The following is a 21,574-nucleotide window of genomic DNA, read 5'->3' as shown; positions in this document are numbered from 1 at the left end:
GTTATCAAGCAGGATTCTGTTAACAGATCATTTACCTTGGATAAAATCCCAATAAACTTCATAAGACTTACCTCTAAGTAAATATAACAATGCACTCTTAGTTTCTGTTTAGCGGTACGAACTGGGCTAAACTGTTCTGATCCTATTTTGAGTTTCCAGTCTACACTCTGGTAACTGGATCTGAAAACTGAGTCATGGCAACTGGACCTCTTCCAGTTGCCATGACTCAGCTTCCAGACAACCTCACCTGGATGACTGAGAATCTTTACAAATATCTGTAAATATCTGGAATAGCTTTACTTTGCTAGATGTCAGATTGTGATCAAGCAGAAATTTAAAAGGGTGATTTAACTAATGGTAAGCAACTGTGGAAGTTGTAAATGAAAACATTCTGAAGGCTGAAGGTTTCTCATCTCTGTCCTTGGGCCAAATTTTTTTTTTTTTAAAAAAAAAAATCCATCTCGGCTCCCTAAAACTCTTTTAACTAGAGATGGACTTGCAACCTTCATTATGTAAGACATGGTCTCTCCACAACCAAAGCTTCAGTCCTGTAATCCACATGAATCCTGATCTTCCTAATCAAAATCTGACATCTCAAATAATATTACCCACTATTGACTCTTATAAGTAGAACAGGATCTTTCGACAACTTGGGCTCAGCTGTCTCTGTTGCCACTTGTTCTCATGTGGGGAAGCATACTTTCCCTCACTGTCCTGGTTCTTGCCACCCAGTGCCATAAACCCATCCCACATTACTCCTGTGGTTGCTGTATTCTTTCAGCAAGATAAAATATACACAAGAAGTGGTTCTATTGCCTACAACAGTTTTAAATGATCTCAGGGCAGATAAACAACAAGCAAAGTCATCATTCTTGATCCACTCATTGTAACTGTCCTTTTCTTAGTCAGCCACAGAGGATGATGCAGTTGAGTCAACTAAAATGGAAGCCAGTGTACAGCTAACCCAAGATCCTCTAATTCTGACAACATCAAATCAAGTACCTTTAGTATACATATAAGTTAAATGTTGTTACAGTACTTAAAATGGATGCAGCTTAGTATGATATCTACAAAAACAAAACCTGAATCAAAGTATTGCAGAAATTGGTGGCTCTCAATCTGTGATGTCTATTTTTGATTAAACAAGAAAATGTATAACATATTTTTCAAGATCCATATTTGCATCATATGGCACTGTATCATATTATTAGCCACATTTACCATATTGACATTAAGGCAATGGAGACAAAGAAAGCATTCTTGGCATCACACATGCAAGTCTTCCAAATATGCAGATAAAATATTATTTATTCCAGCAATGCCATGGCTGGTTCACGTTATGGTTATTAGGCAAATGGCTTGGGTTCGAGCACAGACACTCAAAAGTGATAAATAAGAGCTTCTATATTCTCATTAAAGCTGAAAGAAGACAAGATGAGATGCCACACTGGATTGATCACATTTATTCAATATCTCTGAAATAAGCAAGAATTTTGAAGCACATAAGCAATCAAACAGAGCCACAGAAAAACACACACATATAAATACAATGTACTATGAGAAATACATACTGAAATAAAAATAATACTGTACATTAACAACATTTGAGAGACAACCTGTTTAAATTATAAGGTTTGTTTACTGACACTATAAAAAACTTGACTTTTTAAAGAAAAATATAGTTCCAATATAAAGAGCTGACCCTCAGTACTGTGAAGTCAATGGAAATTATACTATCCACTTATTTCAAAAGTAGCAGGATCAACCCCTGAGTTTGCCTCAATAGGCACTTCAATTTTATATCATTTTTACAAAGCTCACCTTCAATACTATTACAAAAATGGCAAACATCAACTCAAGATTATGTTTCAGCAAGTGTCAGGAACATAATGCAGAAATAGATTAGTTATCCATGCACAAAAGAGGGAGAAAGCTAATTCATCCAGTTTAGGAATAATAATTTTTACTAGATTCCTTTTCACAAACACAAACATCTCAGACTTCATTTTTCAGTAATGGATATATCAAGTTTTACATTTTTTTCCTAACTCTACAGAGAATGCTGGCACTGTTATGTTAAAGAGAAACTTGTCATTGCTTAACCTATCATATTCTGTCTGTAACCGCACAACTTCATCATCTGAGTTTGGTAAATGCACACACTATTGGTAAGATTAAGAGTTTCTAAAGCTGAAGGTACATTAAAAGTAAACTATGGACTCCACAAATTCAGTTTTAAAATATTTTCCCTAAACTAAAAGCTGCAGAAAACCTGTTCTTAAATAATCTACAGAAAATTCTGGAGCAGCTGAACATTTTTAATTTCTTACACTTTCTTCATCTTAAAAATATTTGAATTAATTCAGTAGCCCATCCTTTTGAAAAATAATACCCCCAAAAAAACACCTGAAGTAGATTACAAATCTTTTGTCTTAATCAGTGTGACCAAAGGTTTGTCATCAGGGCTGTAATCTTCATAAGCAATTGGAGCTGCATCATACATTGCTGGTCGAGATTTCTTTCCAAACCTAGATCCCAAAAATGAAGAAGAAAAAAGACTGAGTAGAATTACAGACTGATATGCATGCCCATAGCACTGATTTGGTGACCCACAGTTATGTCAAATATCTTTGAAAATTTCACTTAAATTTAAAGCCCCAAGTAGACATAACTTGGCTGATGTAAAACAAAAAACACAGAACTCAACTACATGCTGTGATACTCCTATTTTTGCATCGGGTTTCACACACTTGAAATCAATACAAAAATACTCACCCACATGACATACAGCTAAGTGTACACTTTTTGTTGGAAAACAAGTTTTTTAAAAAATACTCGCAAGAGAGTTGTTTATTTTGAATTGATTCTGGCCACAATAATGATTTTAAAGCCCGTGTAGCCCCCTTGACCAATATACAATATAGGTTACGATAAAAATAAAAGTTGTCTCAGGCGGATACACACGCATCAAGACTAAAACCATTTAACTTTAAACTGGCCTCTGGAACTGATACAGCTCCCAATTCATTTCAACAGTGTAGCCACACCACAGATTCCTTTTACTTTAGACTGAATTGAAATGGTGTAAATTTCATTAGAATCAACACATGGTAATTTTTTTTCCCTGGGCTGCACTGCTGGTGGAAGCACATACATATGTGTATTTTGAATGCACTTTCTTAAACCTGAAGAGGATTGCCATAAATTGGATTCAAGATGATGGCATGTAATTATTATTATGTTGTATACACCTTCTCCTCACAAGTAGGTGTTAAAGGAATGCAACATAAGAAAAACCTTGAAGAATTAGATGGAAGGCTGGTCTGGTCTATGTAGAGCCAGATTTTGTTGCTCCAGACACACAGCTCCTAGCACTACTAATCAAAAGCCCACAGCATAGTTAGTCTATATTTTCCTTCTTAATAGAATGTTTATAGAAAGAAAAAAGAGATTACAGGTAGTGTTGAAAACATGCAAAGATAACAAAAAGAAAGACAAGATGTGGACATCTCTAAAATGTCTGTGAATGAGGGACAGCAGAATAAAACCCTCATCTGAAAGCACCTCTAATTAGTACTTTGAAGCAAACAAGTTGATATCTGGGCAAGTTAGTATTTCAAAATAGACTAGGACAAGCATGAGAACCAATGGGAAGCAAATGACCCCCTTGTGTCTTGAATGCAAATTAAATAAGTCCAGGTGGCCTGAAGCTGCAGTGTGAACATTAGCTCACTTACTGCTGCAGAAGTTTGATGACTTTAGCCAATAGATTTGAGGGCTACTGCACTGGAATGCTATCCTGGTATATTCTGATGTTTTCCAAGCCATCCTGGTTCTTCAGGTAATTATTTAGTGCAGACTAAATTAGGCAAGAATCTCACAAAGCAGTGTTACCATTCATAACCCTAGTAAATAAAACATTTCATATATTGGAAATCTCAGTGTATTGCTTGGATTGTTTAAGAGAGTGCATCTTTGCTGATTTCAATAAGAATCCAAGGATGGAAGGAGAGGAGGCTCTCTTAGAAAGTGGTTAGAGATTCTTGGATATGAACCTTGTAGCATCATATGTTGGGGCACTTATATATGGAAAATGCAAACTGCATGGTCTCAAACAAAATCTTCTAATTTTGTATTTAATGCCCTATTTTTGCAAACCAGGTAAGTCCAAAGAAAAGGTGAGGCTGGTACTCCAATATAAGCAAATATTTTACAGCACCATACAGAATGTCATGTGCCAGACGGGCACAAGATTATGACTTTCTTTTACTGGAAAATAAAACAATTATCCCACAGCTTGCCATTGTGTTGCTATATTCACTATGTAGATTCTCCTGTCCTCAAGGATTCTAGTTCATAGAATCCCTGATGACAGGAAAATCTACACAGTGAAATGTAGGCCAAATAGTATTATATTGATATTTTATTTGTTTTAATGGCTGCAGACATGGGTCACTGTGTGAAATCATGGGAAACTACCCACTGCCTTAAATGGAATAACATGATAGCTCAATGAATTAGGTATCTAGCTGCTGAGCCAGAGATTTGGAGTTTAATGCCCCACTGTGCAATCCAGAAGAGCCAGCACAAGATGCACAGTCCCAGGTGTCCCAGGGTACCCCCCAAAAAAAGGATATGATAAACCATTTCTTAGTACTTGGCTAATGAGACCATACCAGAATGGATGGTGTATATTCCATTGCTGTGAGATGGTCAGATGCCCTTCCGGTTAATATAAACCTGTCTGAAGAAACCAAATTTACCATCTGATGACATGAACAATTATAGGCCTGTTGCAAATGTTGCTCTTTTAGGAAAGTTAATTGAGAAAGCAGTGGCTGATCAATTGCAAGAAGAATTCTTGGAATGGTTATTGGAAGAATCAGATTATCTAGATCCATTTCAATTAGGGTTTAGACCAGTGGTTCTTAACCTTTGTTACTCGGATGCTTTTGAACTGCAACTCCCAGAAACCCCAGTCAGGACAGCTGGTGATGAAGGCTTCTGGGAGTTGCAGTTCAAAACTTCTGAGTAACCCAAGGTTAAGAACCAGTGGTTTAGACCATGACATGAAACCAAAACAGCATTGGTCACCTTTCAAGATGACCTCCTAAGTGAGGCAGACAAGGGGAGTGCAAGCTTGCTCATCCTTCTGAATCTTTCTGTTGGTTTTGGATTCTGTAGACCACAGTATCCTCCTGGGATGGCTACAGAGTTTAGGAGTTGGGGGCACTGTATTTTGGTAGTTTCAGTCCTTTCTTCAAAGGCTGGTTCCAGATGATAAAGCTTGGAGATGCCATATAGGCCCCTTAGGTTCTAGAGCGATCAACTGTATCTTCAATGCTTTTTAATCTTTATATGAAGCTGCATGGAGTAGTCATTCAGAGAATTGGAGTTTGCTTTCACCAATACACTGATAACATGCAGGTCTATCTTTCCTTCTCTTCATCTGCAGGTGATACTGTTCAAATGCTAGTTCACTGCTTAACTGCAATTATGGATAAAACTCTGAGATTAAGGGTTTATAAACCAAAACTCAATCCCAAAAGAAGGAGGCACTCCTGTTGGGTGCCTAAGTTCCTAGATAGAGGAGATAGACGGGGCTGCACTTCTCTGAAAGACTGGTTATGAAGCTGGCGGGGGTGTGTGTGTGCTCCTGGATCTAGCCTTGTCAATGGAGACTTAGATTTTATCTGTGACCAGAAATGCCTTTTATTAACTTCAATTAAATGCTCAGTTGCAGCCCTATCTGGACAAAAAGTTCCTAGAGACAGTACTACATGCTTTAGTAATCTGAAAAATAGATTAATGTAACAGTCTCTCTATAGGACTGCCCTTGAAACAGTAGGAAACTCCAGCAGGTCTAGCCTGCAGTGGTCAAACTACTGTAGTTACATGTACTAGTAGATGCAATCATATCTCTCCATTTCTGGCCGGCTTGCACAGGATTCCTGTTTGCTTCTGTGCTCAATTCAAGGTGCTGGTTTTGACCTACAAAGCCTAAATGGCTTGGGACATGAATATGTAGCAGAATGTCTCCTCTTGAAGCAATCTATCCATCCCCAGTGCTCCTAAAAAGATAAGTCATTGAAAATGCCAATGTCAAGGGAGGCCAGAAAATCTACAAAAAGAAATTAGACATGTTCTGCCCTGGCTCCCTTGTGGTGGTGCAAGCTACTGTTGGCAGTTTGTCAAGCACCATTCCTTCTTACCTTCAGAAAGATGATAAAAATCGAACTCTTCAGGATAGCTTATGGTCTTATATATGAAAATCTGTGAGCACTTATAGTATTCACCAAATTATTTTAGATTTAGCTGGTTAGAATGTTAGTCCTGGTTATAATTTTAATTTAATTATCTTCTTTTCAGCAGAGGATATGATGCCACTTGTTCTGTTTTACTACATTTTGTCTATTTGTTGATTTTTAATATGTTTCATTGCTGAATTTGTAATACGATATCCAAGCTGTTTGTACACTGCCCAGAGAGCGCTTGTGCACAATGGGACGGTATAAAAAGTAAGTAAGTAAGTAAGTAAGTAAGTAGGCAAGCAAGCAAGTACTCTCTACCTAGAAAACCCTGAAAAGGGTCATTGTAAGTCAGAACTGACTTAGCAGCACATGGTTATTATTAATACAGTGATACAGAGAATGAAATTTCAGAGCAAATCCTTTGTTCTCAATTAATCTATTTTTAGAGACTAGTAGAATGCAGCAATGTATATTCTTTCTTTAAAAAAAAAAAGGAGCTGGAGCTTTGGGACCACACAGGATGTGGAATAGATGACACAAAGTCTACCTTTCTCAAACAGTAAATGATTTAACATCTGTAGGGGATTTAGATCAGGGAAAGAGGGCAAAGAAGAAGGTTAACCTTGCTCAACGTATGCTGTGATGAAAACTAGAGCCATCATCAATTCCATATGAATCTGCCAGCTTTCTGACATCATCTAGCAGGGCCCTTCTACATTTCTCTTTACCTTCCAAGGTTTGGCTGGTGGGGCAGAAAGAGACAGATATGCTACCTCATGAAGTTTGGCTTTTCTATCACTTTCTCCTTTAACTTATGATTTAACCTACTGCACAGAATTTGTGGTTCTCACTCTTGGCCTCTTTTGCTGTCACATCTAAATTTAATGGATGCATTTCTATATTTTTGTAGTTATTTAAATATTACTGTTTCCTTTAATTTGTAAAGGTTTTATAGATTCACATTAGTACATTCAAGAAACTATGAACCTGAAGAATTGTGGATTAAAAGCAGAGATATAAGCCCAAATCCTCCTGCCTAGTTACACTGCCATAGCAGGAACAGCTATAACACTGGTAGGAAATTACCCCAGGGTCAGAAGTCATTGTAGGTTTATCAGATGCATACTGAACAGTATGAGTCAGCATCCAACTGACAATGTCTACGGTGATTTATTAACTTGGATGAAGCTATACAAGAGGATTTTGGCCATTACAAGGCAAGAATGCAAACAGACTATTCTTGTAATGAAACGAAAAGCCTAATTAAATTCCTAAATTTGCTAGTGACAGGCAAAAAGCAAAAGTAGAAAGTGACAGAATTATGGTCAGAATCCTAAATACAGCTTTTCAGTGACTGTCAGATGAGGACAAAAATAACTCTTACAATGACAATTATAAAGAAGCAGAACAAACAAGGAGGACAAGAGATATCTTCCATAAAATTAAACATTTAAATTTAAAAATGGGTTTTCCACACGAGGGTTTACTGCTTCTAAATATGGAACCAGCATTTTGCCTAGTGATGCCCTAAGGCAGACTTGGTACAGGGATCTGAGAACTAGGTCAATATTTTTCTTTTGACCCGCAGACAAACCTGGCATGTCGGATAGAAGCAATGGCACTGCTGAATTCACTGTCAATGCTCCTGCAGTTGTAGAATTCCTCGTATGCTGGCCTAGATGAACCTTGATACTCAATGCGACTGATGCGACAGATCCCCACAATCAGGATGATCAACATAAGAACAAATGCTACACAGAGGGCTCCAATGATGATGTACAGAGAATGTCTTGGCATATTTGTCAAGCTCTCTGCCATATGGCCAGACTTCCACTGTAGATCTAGAAGACAAGAGAATCAATTATTATTTTTAACTAATAATGCTCCCACTCCCTTACAGCACATTCTGCTTCACTCACTTCTTACTCTTGTGGCAGTACTTTTGGTTAGGGTTTGTGACGGTTCCTTATGGATTCCAACTCCAAAAATTCCCCAGCCAAGATGGCAATGGCAACGTTGGCTGGGGAACTCTGGGAGTTGCTGTCTAAAAAAAACTTTTTCAAGATCTGTATTTGGTGAAAGTTGCGATCTGCATGAAGATCTAGCTAGCTATCAAAAATGGAATTTTTATAGAACAGATTCATTTGTCCTGTCCTCAACCATTTTGTATTTAAATTTTAAACACTTACTTGCTGCATATTGTCCTGGGTTATTCCAGAAAGTACGAGATACAGAAGTGAACTAAGACATGTCTTACATCAGGTTTCCTCTACAATTGGGACATCATGAGGTTTGCATTTGGTCCTGCCCACGCATACCTCTATGGTTCCTGACCCAATTCGACTATTTCCTTACCAGTTAACCTAAGAAGTACAGTACATGCTCACCATCCATGTGGCTAAGACTCAGAATACATAAGCACAACACTTTGCATAGTACTTTATGATCTGAACAGAAGTAGGAAGGTGCTAATGCTATCATGTCCTGCTTGCAGGTGTCCCATAGGACTGTCACTGCCCACTGAGAGAACAGGATGGTAGATACATGTTTGGTTTAATCTATCTAGTTTGAGACCTGTTGGCAATGATGGAAGACATTAGACCTAAACATCAAAGGGAAGAAGTTCAAAAAATTGTGTGCCAATTCAGCAAATGAGGTCTGACAAAGGGGAAAAAATAGGAAAGTTTAAGATGGTTTACATTTTAAATTACTGTAAATGTTCTACATATAATCAGAAGGCAGTAGATTTTAATCTTTGGACAAAACACAATTTCCCCACATTATCATTTTCTCTTATGTACTGTTAAAGCTTACTTAAAAGGAGGTTTCATTTTATTTACTGTTATTCACATACTATCAGCTACTGCTTTCAAGGAGTAGTTTTCAGATCTTTTACCTTAACTGGCCAACAATATACACCATAGCTTCTTGTTCCTTTTTCTCTGTCTGGAATTTTCTGACTAACCTCTGTTCTATTTGAAGGCACTGTTTGCTCTGACAAGCTAAAAATGAATGGTCTACTGCCTACAGGTTGCACCTGTGTCTGTATTTAAATTAAAATTTGGTGTTGCTTGAAAATTACTAAAGATAGCAAGCTTTTGGGAGCTAACCATGTATTGGCTGAGCAGCTGTGCTTCCCAAACAGTTAAGAGCTGAAACTTGCACTTGCTCTTCAGGAACAGATTGTCTCTGAAGAATCTCAAGAGATATTTACTACATTTACTGTATATTGTATCTTTCTTCAGATGAACTCAAGGCAGCACACATTATCATTTCACTCTCCATTTTTTATTCATGTAACAGCTCTGAGAGGTAGACTGACAATATGCGACTGGTCTAAGGTCACTCAATGAACTCCATGCCTGAGGGAAGATTTGAACTTGGGTCTCCCCCTGCATTTTGTGAGGTTCTGGTCAGATTTGCCTACATCTAACTTGTGTTCCAAATCTCCAAGACGCCTACAAAGTTAGAAAGATGTTGTAGACCAAGCAAGATGACACTGTGAGCTTACTTCAGTCAAATTATGAATTTCCTGTGGGCTTCCCTATTTAACTTTAAAACCAGCTGTGGTTAAAACACAGCTAAAGTAGGGCAGTGGCTATTTAACAATTCAGTCCCTCTTGTCCTATTTTTCCAATCCAACTGGACACTGCAGTTTCCATTCATCTTGCAATGGCAAATATACCAGATACCATACCTTATATTTTTTTTTCCTCACATAACAAACCGCAGATTCAGGTGGGGAACTCAGACTGAGATAATGACACAAAAGGAAGCACCTTACGATTATTTTTATGAACATATAGTAGAGCTAAAATTATTTCAGAATTTTTTTGTTTTGGTTATAATATGTTTATTGCCACCTGTAACAGTAGGAAATTTCAGCAAATATATCTGCATTTAAAAACTGTATATTCTGAAATTTCCTGTTCTGAACAACTGTTAAATGTGTGGCAGCAGTGTCCTCCTTTTCTTCTTGGGTTCTTCTCAAGGAGAAATGTGAGGTAAATATATTTTAAATAAATAAATAGTGGCCTGTGGCCTAAGAGTCTAACTGTGAGTTTTGCCCTTCAGTGTCAGAAAAATCTATGTCTATTTTGGGAACAAAATTAGCATATTTTTTTAGACATACAGAAGATGAACCAGGTTGGAACTGTTTCTGATGCAAATCCCATTAAAATCCAGCAGACATGGTGCACAGCATATTTAACCATATTTTATTTATGACATTTCATGAGAAGTGATTTTTCTGTTATACCTACAATTTATTTCATAGACAACAGCAATGAAAATGTGGAATTGCTCACAGGAACTATCAGACAGTAGATCATATAAACAGTGTTAGGGAATGGATGATCTAGAGATGTTGAAGAAAAGCAAATCTCATCAAGGTATGACACTAGTTATGTTAAGTAAGGCTGATGAAAGGTACAGTCCAATGACAATGGGAGAACTGTGCTTTTCCCATCAATGATGAGATATCTCGATCTATCAACCTTCCATCTTCACAGGCTACAAACAGAAGCTATTTTTCATCCCTTGTTCTTTTGCATATTTCCTGCTGGCTATCTCTTGCTTTATTTTTGTAAATATAAAACAATTTGTTCGTAAAACCTAGTATTTATTTTTCACAGCATGAAACTTCCAAATAACATGTTGCAAAAGAACACAATTCTTTTGATTCAAGTTTTATAAATTGTGAAACAGAATGCACAGAATTCTTAGCAGTTACGTGGCAAAAAGGGGAATGGGATACAGGCTTCCTTGCCTTTCTTCTTTGCTACACCGTTGATACAGAATTACATCCAATGTACAAAGTGAAGGCCTATTATTTGAAACCCTAAACATATGCCACACTATCAATCTATTTCATTTAAATCTCATTCTTCCTCTAAGGTGCACAAGCAGCACTCATAGCTCTTCATTCCATTTTATCTTACCAGTCTATGAGGAATTAAGTGTGATAGTGAAAAAGCCACGATGATCTTCATGGCAGAGTAGAGATTTGATTCCAGGTGTCTATAGTCTCAAATTGCAGCCATTATACTACACTAGTTCTCATGCTACATGCATACCATGTGCACAATCCTTTCTAGCGCTGGAACACAGACAATAATAAAATATGTATTAATAGTAAAAGTATTTATTAATGTGGTTTGAAAGTCAAGCACGTAAATATGCATGTTATATGTACCATTCAAGTTGCATTCAACCTATGATGACTCTAAAAATCAATGATCTCCAAAAGGCTCCATCAGTAACAGCCTTGCACAAGTCTCACAGACTGAAGGTCCCGACTTTTGTAGACACGAATAAGATTCTATAAAATACATTGTGTGCAAATGGGAAAGGCACTGTTGTGCAAGCAGTTTCGCTTTGCTACATCATAAACACTTCCTCTGGAAATCTTTGAGTAATATTCCACTGATGAAAACTATCATCCATAACCTCCTAAAGCCAATAGAGTACAATGGCCTTTTATTAAAAACAAGGTCAATACAAGGCTATTTTATAAATCAACTTGTGTTGATGCAGTGACTGCAGAATGACTATGGCCTTGTAATTAAGTCGAATATGGGAAAGGCCCATAATTTTCTATTATAGAAACAGACTCCAAGCATTAACGGGACTAAGAATCACAGATAATTGTTTCTACTATAAAACAGATCTGCCGAGCCATGTTGTGTTTAATGAATTTAGAGTTAATGAGTGAAGGAACAGATGTGAACCAAGAATTATAGGCTTAAAGCATGGAATTTAAAACATCAAATTCCTAAGAAAAACTATAACAGGACTTAGAATCTTTTTAGAAAAAGAATGTATTTGTCATGGGATCCAATTAAAGAAACTTCTTCATTATCTGTTTGGAAATTACTTGTCATTTGCTGAATCCACAAGCATTGAGAAGAATTTTCTGACAGGGACATATGTTTGACAGTGGAGCAGTCAGTCTTGGCAGGTGATATATACAGTAGTCTCCGTCCCTGGAGCCTGTTAAACTAAGGTTAAATGGCCACTTGTCAGGGATACTTTTAGACTTCTTGTTTCAGGAAAGGACTGGACTTGATGACCACTAGAGTTCATTCTTCGATTCTGTGGATCAAGCTATGTGAATTCCATCCTTCCTTGCCACAAGAATTGGCTCTGCGAAATTCAGATAAGGATATTCAGTGCTGACCTGTTCACTCCTCTCAGGGAAACACTGGCTATGGTAACTGAAGTCTTCCAGAAGTAGTCAAATAGGGAGGGAGGGAAGGAGGTACCCCATCTCAGCTCCTTCCCATATAGCTGGCAGTGCCTTCCAACCATCTCTGGAAAGACACCAATGACTTATGGCCTTCATAGACAATGTTGCCTTTCACTTTTAGGTCCCACAATGTGTTCAGTACCTTCCCTTTAGCCTTTTGAGAGAATGGCATCTCCTCATTCAAGTGTAACTTATTGTACATTTTGTACTCATGTCACTTGCTATTTGTCTCTGGCAGAAATAAACCTGACAGGGTGATACTGTGACAGATACTTCCTTGTGCTATATTCTGCCATGGTTGGTAAACTGCACCTGTAACCAACTATCACAAGGTTTTGGAATTTTGGGTTGCTGGGATTTTTTAATATTTGCTATCATACTACACATATCCAGTAGAATAATAAAAGCATATAGATTCGACTGTCTATTCCTTTCATATTAAGCCATTAAATTACAAAGTGTAATTATAATACCAAGGCACCGCATGGAATGCATTTCTAAAGAATTATTGTAGGTCTCAAGATATTAAATTCCTTACTCAAATAAGGCTGAAACTCTGCATTTCCTACCATCTACAAAAGCTGTCAATCATATTTGGATGGATTTGTCAGTTAAGAAAGATAGGCCTATTACAGGCATTTCCCCCCTCTGAGCCAATTTGAAAGATTAAATTTATTTCTTCATTTTCAAAAATTATTCTCAAAGCACTTCCAAAAGGATACGATCTTAAGAGAAATAAGACTCAAAATCCCATTTATTCTTACCTGCTATCCAAATGAACGTAATTGGATTTATTTCAGTGTAAATATGCATAAGATTGTAATATTCAGGACATTTGTGAATTGAAGTCCTTCATTCCCCCTCTCCCCTATAACCACCAAAAAGCCCCTCTGCACATGTGGAAGATGGACAGTCATGTGGTGACAGAGGCCTCCTTGAAAAATCCATGTCTGATACTGTATTTTAGAGGGGCCAGCAGAAGCTATTACCAGGAATAAGAACACTGGCTTGAAAAATTATTTATGGTAACTAACAGCATTTTGCAGCATTTTTAAAATCTAAAGTGGAGGCCATCCGCCGGGACCTCTCTCCTTTTTTGAACACAGTGAGTCGAGCTGAGATGTCCAGCGCTCCGTCTTGTCCGGTGACTTTTGATTCCTTTCAGCCCGTCTCGCCCGATACTGTGGCCAGGACGCTTGATCGCTGTCGTGCCGCCACCACCTCCTTGGACCCTTGCCCGGCCTGGCTAATCAAGGCAGCCAGGCCCTCAACAACGGAATGGGCTACTGTAATAATTAATGGGTCTTTCCTTGAGGGCAGATTTCCCTCTGCCCTCAAGGATACACTCATTAGGCCCATCAGAAAGAAACCTAGTTTGCGGCGGACGAAATTGGCAATTATAGGCCCGTCACCAATGTTTCTTTCTTAAGCAAGGTAGTCGAGAGGGTGGTGGCCGATCAGCTTCAGGCGTTCCTGGATGAAACAGATGCCCTGGATCCATTCCAGTCGGGCTTCAGGCCGCGCCATGGAACAGAAACGGCATTGGTCGCCCTGTGTGATGACCTATTGAGGGAGGCCGACAGGGACAAAGTGTCTCTGCTGGTCCTCCTCGATATCTCAGCGGCCTTTGATACCATCGATCATCTCCCCAATGCTGTTTAACATCTATATGAGGCCGCTGGGGGGGGTGTCATCAGGGGGTGTGGAGCACTGTGCCATCAGTATGCGGATGACACGCAGCTCTACATCTCCTTTTCTCCAACTGCAGGAGATGCCGTTCCGTCCCTTCAGCGTTGCCTGGAGACCGTACTGGAATGGATGCAAGAGAACGGGCTGAGGCTGAACCCGGAAAAGACGGAGGTACTAAGGGTGGGCGCTCCCACAGCTGGGGACTTGGGAAACTCCCTCACTTTTGGGGGGGGTGACTCTGCCCACCAGGGACGGGGTTCGCAGCTTGGGGATCCATCTGGACCCGGCGCTCACTATGGAATCTCAGGTGGCGTCCGTGGTCTGAACCGCATTTTTCCATCTTAGGCGGATAGCCCAGCTGCGACCCTACCTTGATGTTGGGGCTCTCACTACTTTGGTGCATGCGCTTGTAATCTCAAGATTAGACCACTGTAATGCGCTCTACGTGGGGCTACCTTTGAGGCTGCTGCGGAAACTACAGGTGGTGCAGAATGCTGCGGCCAGATTACTCAGTGGAGTGAGAAGATACCAACATATCTCACCCACTCTGGCCACACTGCATTGGCTGCCCATCCGATTCCACATCGACTTCAAAGTGTTGATGCTTACTTACAAAGCCCTAAACGGTTTAGGACCTCGATACTTGGTGGAACGCCTTCTCCCACCAAGATCTACCCGTGTCACTTGTGCGAGCCAGGAGGTGAGGCTGAGGAGCCTAACGCCGAGAGAGGCCCGGAAGGAAAAGACCAGAAATCGGGCCTTCTCGGCGGTGGCTCCTCGTCTCTGGAACAACTTACCTCCTGAGATTCGCGCAGCTCTCTCACTGGGCATTTTTAAGAAACAACTAAAAACACTGATGTATAGGCAGGCCTTCCCAACAGAAAACCCCTGACGATTTTTCTTTCTCTATATCTCTCTTCGACTTCTATCTCTGTTTAGGTGTAATGTTTTTAAAATTATATTGCTGTTTCTTTTTATTGTAAGCCGCCTAGAGTGGTCTAATATGACCAGATAGGCGGGATAGAAATAAAATAAATAAATAAAAAATATAAATAATAACAAGCAGAATTCTGATATTACAGAGGAAGACTGCTTCCCATCATTGAGAGGCTGTTTTCACCTTTGTTTGTAACAGAAAAACAGGGAAGTTTATTGAATCAGAGAATGGTAGAATTGGAAGGCACCCATAGGGTATCTCGTCCAACACCCATGCATAATGCATGGCTTTGTATCCCTGACAGAGGGCCATGAAATCCCTTTTATTTTAATTTATACTCACTGGCTTGGGCCCCACCATTCGGAGCAACAGGAAATATCCATCTTTCATGTAGCAACCCTTAAAATATCTGAAGATGGTTACCATATCACATCTCAGCCTCTTCATTTCCAGGCAAAATATGCCCAGTTCACTCAACCGTTATTCACAGAGCTTGGTTTCCAGACCCTTTCCCATCTTGGTCACCCTTTCTGGACATCTTATAGCTTGTTGATAACCTCTTTAAGGTGTAATGCTTCTTGTGCCTTGGTGGAAATCTTGAGCAAAATATCTAGAAAGCTTTCCCTCTCAGGCTTTATGTTATGTTATGTTATGTTATGTTATGTTATGTTATGTTATGTTATGTTATGTTATGTTACGTTACGTTACGTTATGTGATTTATTTATTTATTTATTTCCTGCATTTTCCCAAAACTTGCATCCAAATCAGGCCATAACCTCAGTAATTAACAAACACAGCTAAAAACATAATTGCTGAATTCCTGCTGCTTAGTGTAATAAACTGCACTAGAGCAGTCTCACTGAACCAGTATAAATGTAGTGAATCAACTCATTCATAAATTCCATTGATTCAAATAGGCCTACTCTAGTTGCAACATACTGCATTATAATTAAGTCACAACTATATTAAGGCTTTCCCTCCAGATAACACTTAATCTTTTCTTCTTTAATCTATTTTTTGTTATATTGCCATCTTGAAAAATATGTCTACTGTTTATTGTTGGCTGCCTATTGTTATTGTTTAGTATATTGGTTTTTTGTTTTACTGTGTTTTTATATGTCTGGAAGCCACCTAGAGTGGTCATTTTGAACAGATAGGCGGGGTATAAATAAAATAAATAAAATAATAAATTAAATGGAAGTTACAGAGGAGCTGACTCATCAAATTTTCACTGATTCAATAGGCTTAGTCTAGGGTGACTTACTACACTAAGCAACAAGATTTCAGCCAGTGAGTTACCCAGAACCTCAGTCTGGAATTTCCTGCAATGAAAAGAGTGTGATCCACAAACTCTAGCACTACTATAAAAAGAAGATAGATCTGAATTAAAATCAAGCCAAATTTTCTCATAGCTTAAAAGTTCTAGAGATTCCTGAAAAATTAGCATAGACTTAGACTGCACATAGAAAATAGTTCTGCAGAGACCTCAAGATAGTAATGAATTTTTGCTGCCCATGGCATGCACACTTTTTCTTGTCCTGTTCTAGCCACTACAAGAAACTATGAAGTCTCTTTAAACAGAGATGGGGAAGACAAAGTAAGCTGTTCAGAAAATAGTGGTTTCATTGAATCCTGGTTTTCGTTAGTGAACTACAAAGAAGCCCAAATAATAATAAATCCAGAAATACTTACGTATTTCACAGTTTGCTCCCACCCAGCCATGGGGACAATGACAGGTATATCCGTTGGGCTGATCTATGCACATTCCCCCATGATGGCAGGGGTTACTCTCACAGTCATTTATATTGATGTCACACTCTTCACCTTAGAACAGAAGAGAAAAACAGCTCTGTGTTGCAATTGTAATATGGCAGGCCTTTGTGTAGATCACAAAAGAAAACTGAGTAAGTATTATATGGTATTACTATATCACTCGAGTGGATTACTGTCAACCATACAAAAAACACATGGCTTTCTCTTGTTTAGAGGACCCCTCAGCCATGATGATATCCCTGCATCACCCACCCCTTTTTTTTTTGGTTGGACTACGTCAGTGATGGCGAACCTATGGCATGTGTGCCACAGCTGGCACACAGCGCCCTCTCTGTGGGCACACGAGCCATAAGCTTCCATCAATAAAAACTTACCAGTCCTCCAATCCTGTATTTCGGCACTCCCCTCTGCTGGTGCGGTGGTCCAGCGGAGGGGTGCCATGGTGACCATGACCGGTCTAGCCCAATGGGGGATTGGAGGACCAGTAAGTATTTATTTGTTAATTCCGCTCATGGGGGGGAAAACACAAGCATTTAACCCTTGCAGTGCAAGGGCAGGTTTTTTTTCTAAACAAAAAAAGGAAGCAAATAATCAGTTAAATATTCAGTTTTAATTGCAGTGTTGGCACTTTGAAACAAATGAGTTGGTTTTGTGTTGCAGTTTGGGCACTCGGGCTCAAAAAGGTTCACCACCACTGGACTATGTCATTCCCTTTAATGGAGTGGCTGATGCTTTCCATTTGTCACTGTAATGTTATCATGGGGCTACTATGGTTCCTGTTTTGAAGAGAAGGAAGCAAACTTGTGAAGATACTTTCTAGAGTGTGTTACAGTAAACGGTAAATTAATGCAGTAAATAGTACATATCACTGATGACTATTAAACCTTCTACCAACCCATTTCTTTTTCACTATTTTATGATGCTCCAAGAAAAGCAATGTGCAAGCACAAGACAGATGGTAGGGAAGTCAGACAGAGGTATGGTAAGAAGAGCAAGTCAAATAACAAGAAGGATAAAGGAATGTATGAAGAAAAGTGGACAAGATAAAGCATGGATCAGCGACAATGGTCAATTGCTGAGATGTACAGAAAGATTGGGGATGGATGCCTGGATTAGAAGTGAAACAAAGCATTATATTTGCTTATACAGAGAGAGAGAGAACAAGAGAGAGAGAAAATGAGAAAGAAGTACAGGAGCAAAGGAAACTATATCTGGTTTTCTCCCACAGCCACCTTATTTGTGATGCAGCAAATAAGCTGTTCCTGGTAAGAGTAAATTACATTTTTACATTTACCATTACTATATACAATTCATGTTACTTAAAATGGAACAAGATCTCCCAAAGGCTGCACAGGACTAAACAGCATTTAAATAGTAAACAAAATGGAGACAAACACAAAACAGCAAATCAAACTGTTGTCAGGAGTGGACTGACTATACAGTAGAATTTTATTTTACCACAAAAGCATGGATTTTAAAGAGACCATTCTTATTTATGTATTTCAGTTGTTATTGGAGCTCTGTAAACTGAGCTAAAGCAGTTGTTATATCCTTGAATATTAGAATTTACCTTGGTTTGTCAGTGCTGGTTTGTTTAAAAATTGTTCTTACAAAACTATACAACAAGATCTTGGAGAAACCACATTCAACAAACAGGGTCATTTGTTTGGGTCACTTGTGGGACCTACTAAAGCATTTCTCATAAAAATGTATTAGAGATCTTTTTTAAAAAAGTAAATACAAAATGATACAGTGGCATGGGGCTGCTGATCCTGCAAGACTGGACGTTGCATGAAGGAAAATAATGAACCTAATTGGATAGTTTGTGCAGGAGACAGGGTGATAAGTGACTGTACATCCAGAGCTATCATTCTGAGTATCTCTTGTTTCATCCAGGTGTGGTGTACCTTCCAGAATGGAACAGATGAACTATGTGATTGGTTTCAGCTGCAATAGCTCTAGTGGGAGGTGAAGCCCCCTTAACCTCTCACACTCTTGTGGCATTCTGGAAGCATGAGGATGGATCCCCATTGTGTTGGTTGAGGCACCATAGGTGTGGAATGACCTCCATGGTTGAGCCCCTTTGCACGGCAGAGTGGTTATGCACATGCCCAGCTTGGAGACTGTTGCACATCTTAAGGATTTAATTTTTATGATGTTTAAAACAGACATTTAACAACACATAGCACATTCAAAATTATTCCCTGGAAACAAGTCCTGCTGAATTCAGTAGAACTTTCTTCTGAGTAAGCTCACACAAGATTGCAGTGTAAGTGTTTTTGGCACTTAAGTATGGTCACCTAGATAAGAGAATGCTTCTGAATTCACAAGCATCCACAATGTTTGCAAGTGATAGTGCCTGCAAGCACGCCGAGAAAGAAGTCTACCTAAGTTCAGTGACACTTTTTCCTGTGGTAAGGCTGCAGCTGCAATGCATTCTCTTGCCCTGCAGTTAGTCACATTCACCTCAAAGGAAGTTACTGATGGGTTCACAGGCACAAAACTGTAGACTAAGTTTACTTCTTGGAAATACACCCTTTTGATCAGAAGAGGGCTCTCTTTAAAGTACAAAGACAATGGCTTGCTCTTTCTAAGCACTGGATAAGGGAATTTTAAAAATGGAGAATGAAGAAAGGTTTCCACACTCATATATTGGGTGTGAAAGCTGGATGGTTTAAAAAACTGTCAGGGAAAACTGTACAGTATTTATTTGAAATGTGGTGCTGGAGGAGAGCTTTGCAAATGTTCTGGATTGCCAGAAAGATGAACAAGTGGGTGCTAGATCAAATCAAGTCTGAGCTGTCTCTGGAGGCAAAAACTGAGGCTGTCCTACTTTGGGTACATCGTGAGAAGGCAATATTCTCTGAAGGCAACTTGATGGCACATAACAACAAGAAGAAATTCCAGAAAACTGTTCTGCCTTGATTTCTCTCTCTGCTGCTTTTCTCTACATTTCCCCCCCACACACACTCTTCCCTTTTGGTGGCTCCTCATCCTAGGTTTCACTCTTTGTGGCTCTGCCCTCTACTTCTCTCTCCACCTTTATCTTCTATTCCCACTTGGGCTAATCACAATTCATTTGTTGCTCCTCTCTTCACTCCTTCTGTGGAGACTCTTAACTTCCTCTCTCTTCATGGCTTTCCTCTCTCATATTGTCTGCCACACTTCCAGACACAATCCCAGTTGAAGAACTGATTCAAAAGTGTTATGTTTTTTTTTCTTTGGATTGACCTCTCCCATCAGTAGTGGTTTGCAGAATGCTGTTTTGACTGATCATTAAAGATGGGCATGAACTGCCCCCCCCCCTCTGGTGGGTGCTAACTCAGAGGCAGCGCTTGGATAAAATGGGGCAGAAAAAGCTGGGGCACTGCTTCTGAGTGGGTGCCCGCAGAGAAGTCAAGGTGACAAAGTGCTGAACACCTCTTCAGGTGTTTGCTGAACCAGCACAAACTGCAGAAGTGGCAGTTCATGCCCATCTCTACTGGTCATGCAAATACCAATATTTGAAAAAGACCCTGCTCTCTGTTTGCTCTCCCTTTCTTTCTCTTTTTGTTATCCATTTGCTCTCCTTGTGTTCATTCTCTCTGTCTTTCTGCCGCCTCCTTCCGCTTTCAGACACTCCCTTCGTCTTTCTCCCTCATTCTCTTTCTCTCTCCTCTCCAATAAACTGCTGCAGAGGGAACAGATTGCTCTTGGCAGAGGTCCACATTGATCACTTTCAAAGCATTGTTCATATTAGCCCACGGCCACAGGTTGCCAATCCCTGATCTAAGGTGTCCTATTACTGCTCGTCCTAGCATATCTGTCCGGCTAAGAGCGGAAACTGCCTACACCTTAAGTGTAGCAGAGGACAGAGTGTAGATAAATATAGCCAAGTTCATTTTATTAAACACCTTCCTCCTCTCCTTTGTTTTGCACCATTTTTGTCAGAATGTCAAACATTGCCATTAACAAGTTATTGTTCTTTTTGTTAGAGTCAATTCTCTGTCATCAAAGCTGCTGCTTCCTTTAGTTCTCTCATGGGGAACATTCAGCATTCCACATCTACCCCTGGCCTGTTGGGAGGTTGCCCCTCAAAGCTCCCTGACGTTTAGCAGAATAATAAGCTGTGCAGATGAATGTATTTCATCTGAAGACAAATAAATTTATTTGACAATTGCCTTCCTTTTTCATTCTGGCAGACAATTATTTATCATTTTTGAAATTACTCACCTGTAAATCCAGGTGCACACATACATGTGGCATTTAGCCCTTCACTTTCACAAGTTCCTCCATTGTGACAGCTAATGTTAACACAAGGATCTCTGTATAATTCACAGTGCCTTCCTGAGAATGAAAAGTGAGAACAGGGTGATGTTAACACTATTGAGGTTTATAGATGAAGGGGGAAAATCAGAATATATATTATATAGATACCAGAACAAGCCAGAATTTTTAAAAATTCAGCTTTACTGTTAATGTGATAGCATGCTAATGCGCACTGGTTAATGTATCTCATTGCAAGCACTGGTGACTGAACAAACCTAGAGAAAAGACAAAATGTGGCTTGGAAATGTATGCAGCCTCTAGAACACTGGTTTTTAACCTTTGTTACTCAGATGTTTTTGGACTGCAACTCCCAGAAGCCTTCACCATCAGCTCTGCTGGCTGGGGTTTCTGGGAGTTGCAGTTCAAAA

The 21,574-nt window shown here is 39.3% G+C and overlaps 1 protein-coding gene across 1 annotated transcript in view; it reads right to left on the bottom strand.

The window, feature by feature from the left end:
- Window positions 1-1,447: 1,447 nt before the first annotated feature.
- DNER (delta/notch like EGF repeat containing) overlaps window positions 1,448-21,574 on the bottom strand; it is a 165,883-nt gene continuing 145,756 nt past the window's right edge. The window contains exons 10-13 of the mRNA XM_072996015.2: window positions 21,111-21,224; window positions 16,818-16,949; window positions 7,846-8,092; window positions 1,448-2,528 (exon numbers count right to left, since the gene is read on the bottom strand). Coding sequence (XP_072852116.2) covers window positions 2,417-2,528; window positions 7,846-8,092; window positions 16,818-16,949; window positions 21,111-21,224 — 605 coding nt within the window. The 3' untranslated portion in view covers window positions 1,448-2,416. The remainder of the gene's footprint in view (window positions 2,529-7,845; window positions 8,093-16,817; window positions 16,950-21,110; window positions 21,225-21,574) is intronic.

The sequence above is a fragment of the Pogona vitticeps genome, chromosome 3 (genome assembly GCF_051106095.1).
Source record: "Pogona vitticeps strain Pit_001003342236 chromosome 3, PviZW2.1, whole genome shotgun sequence".
NCBI classification, from domain to species: Eukaryota; Metazoa; Chordata; class Lepidosauria; order Squamata; family Agamidae; genus Pogona; species Pogona vitticeps.
This window is presented reverse-complemented; position numbering and strand designations above follow the sequence as displayed.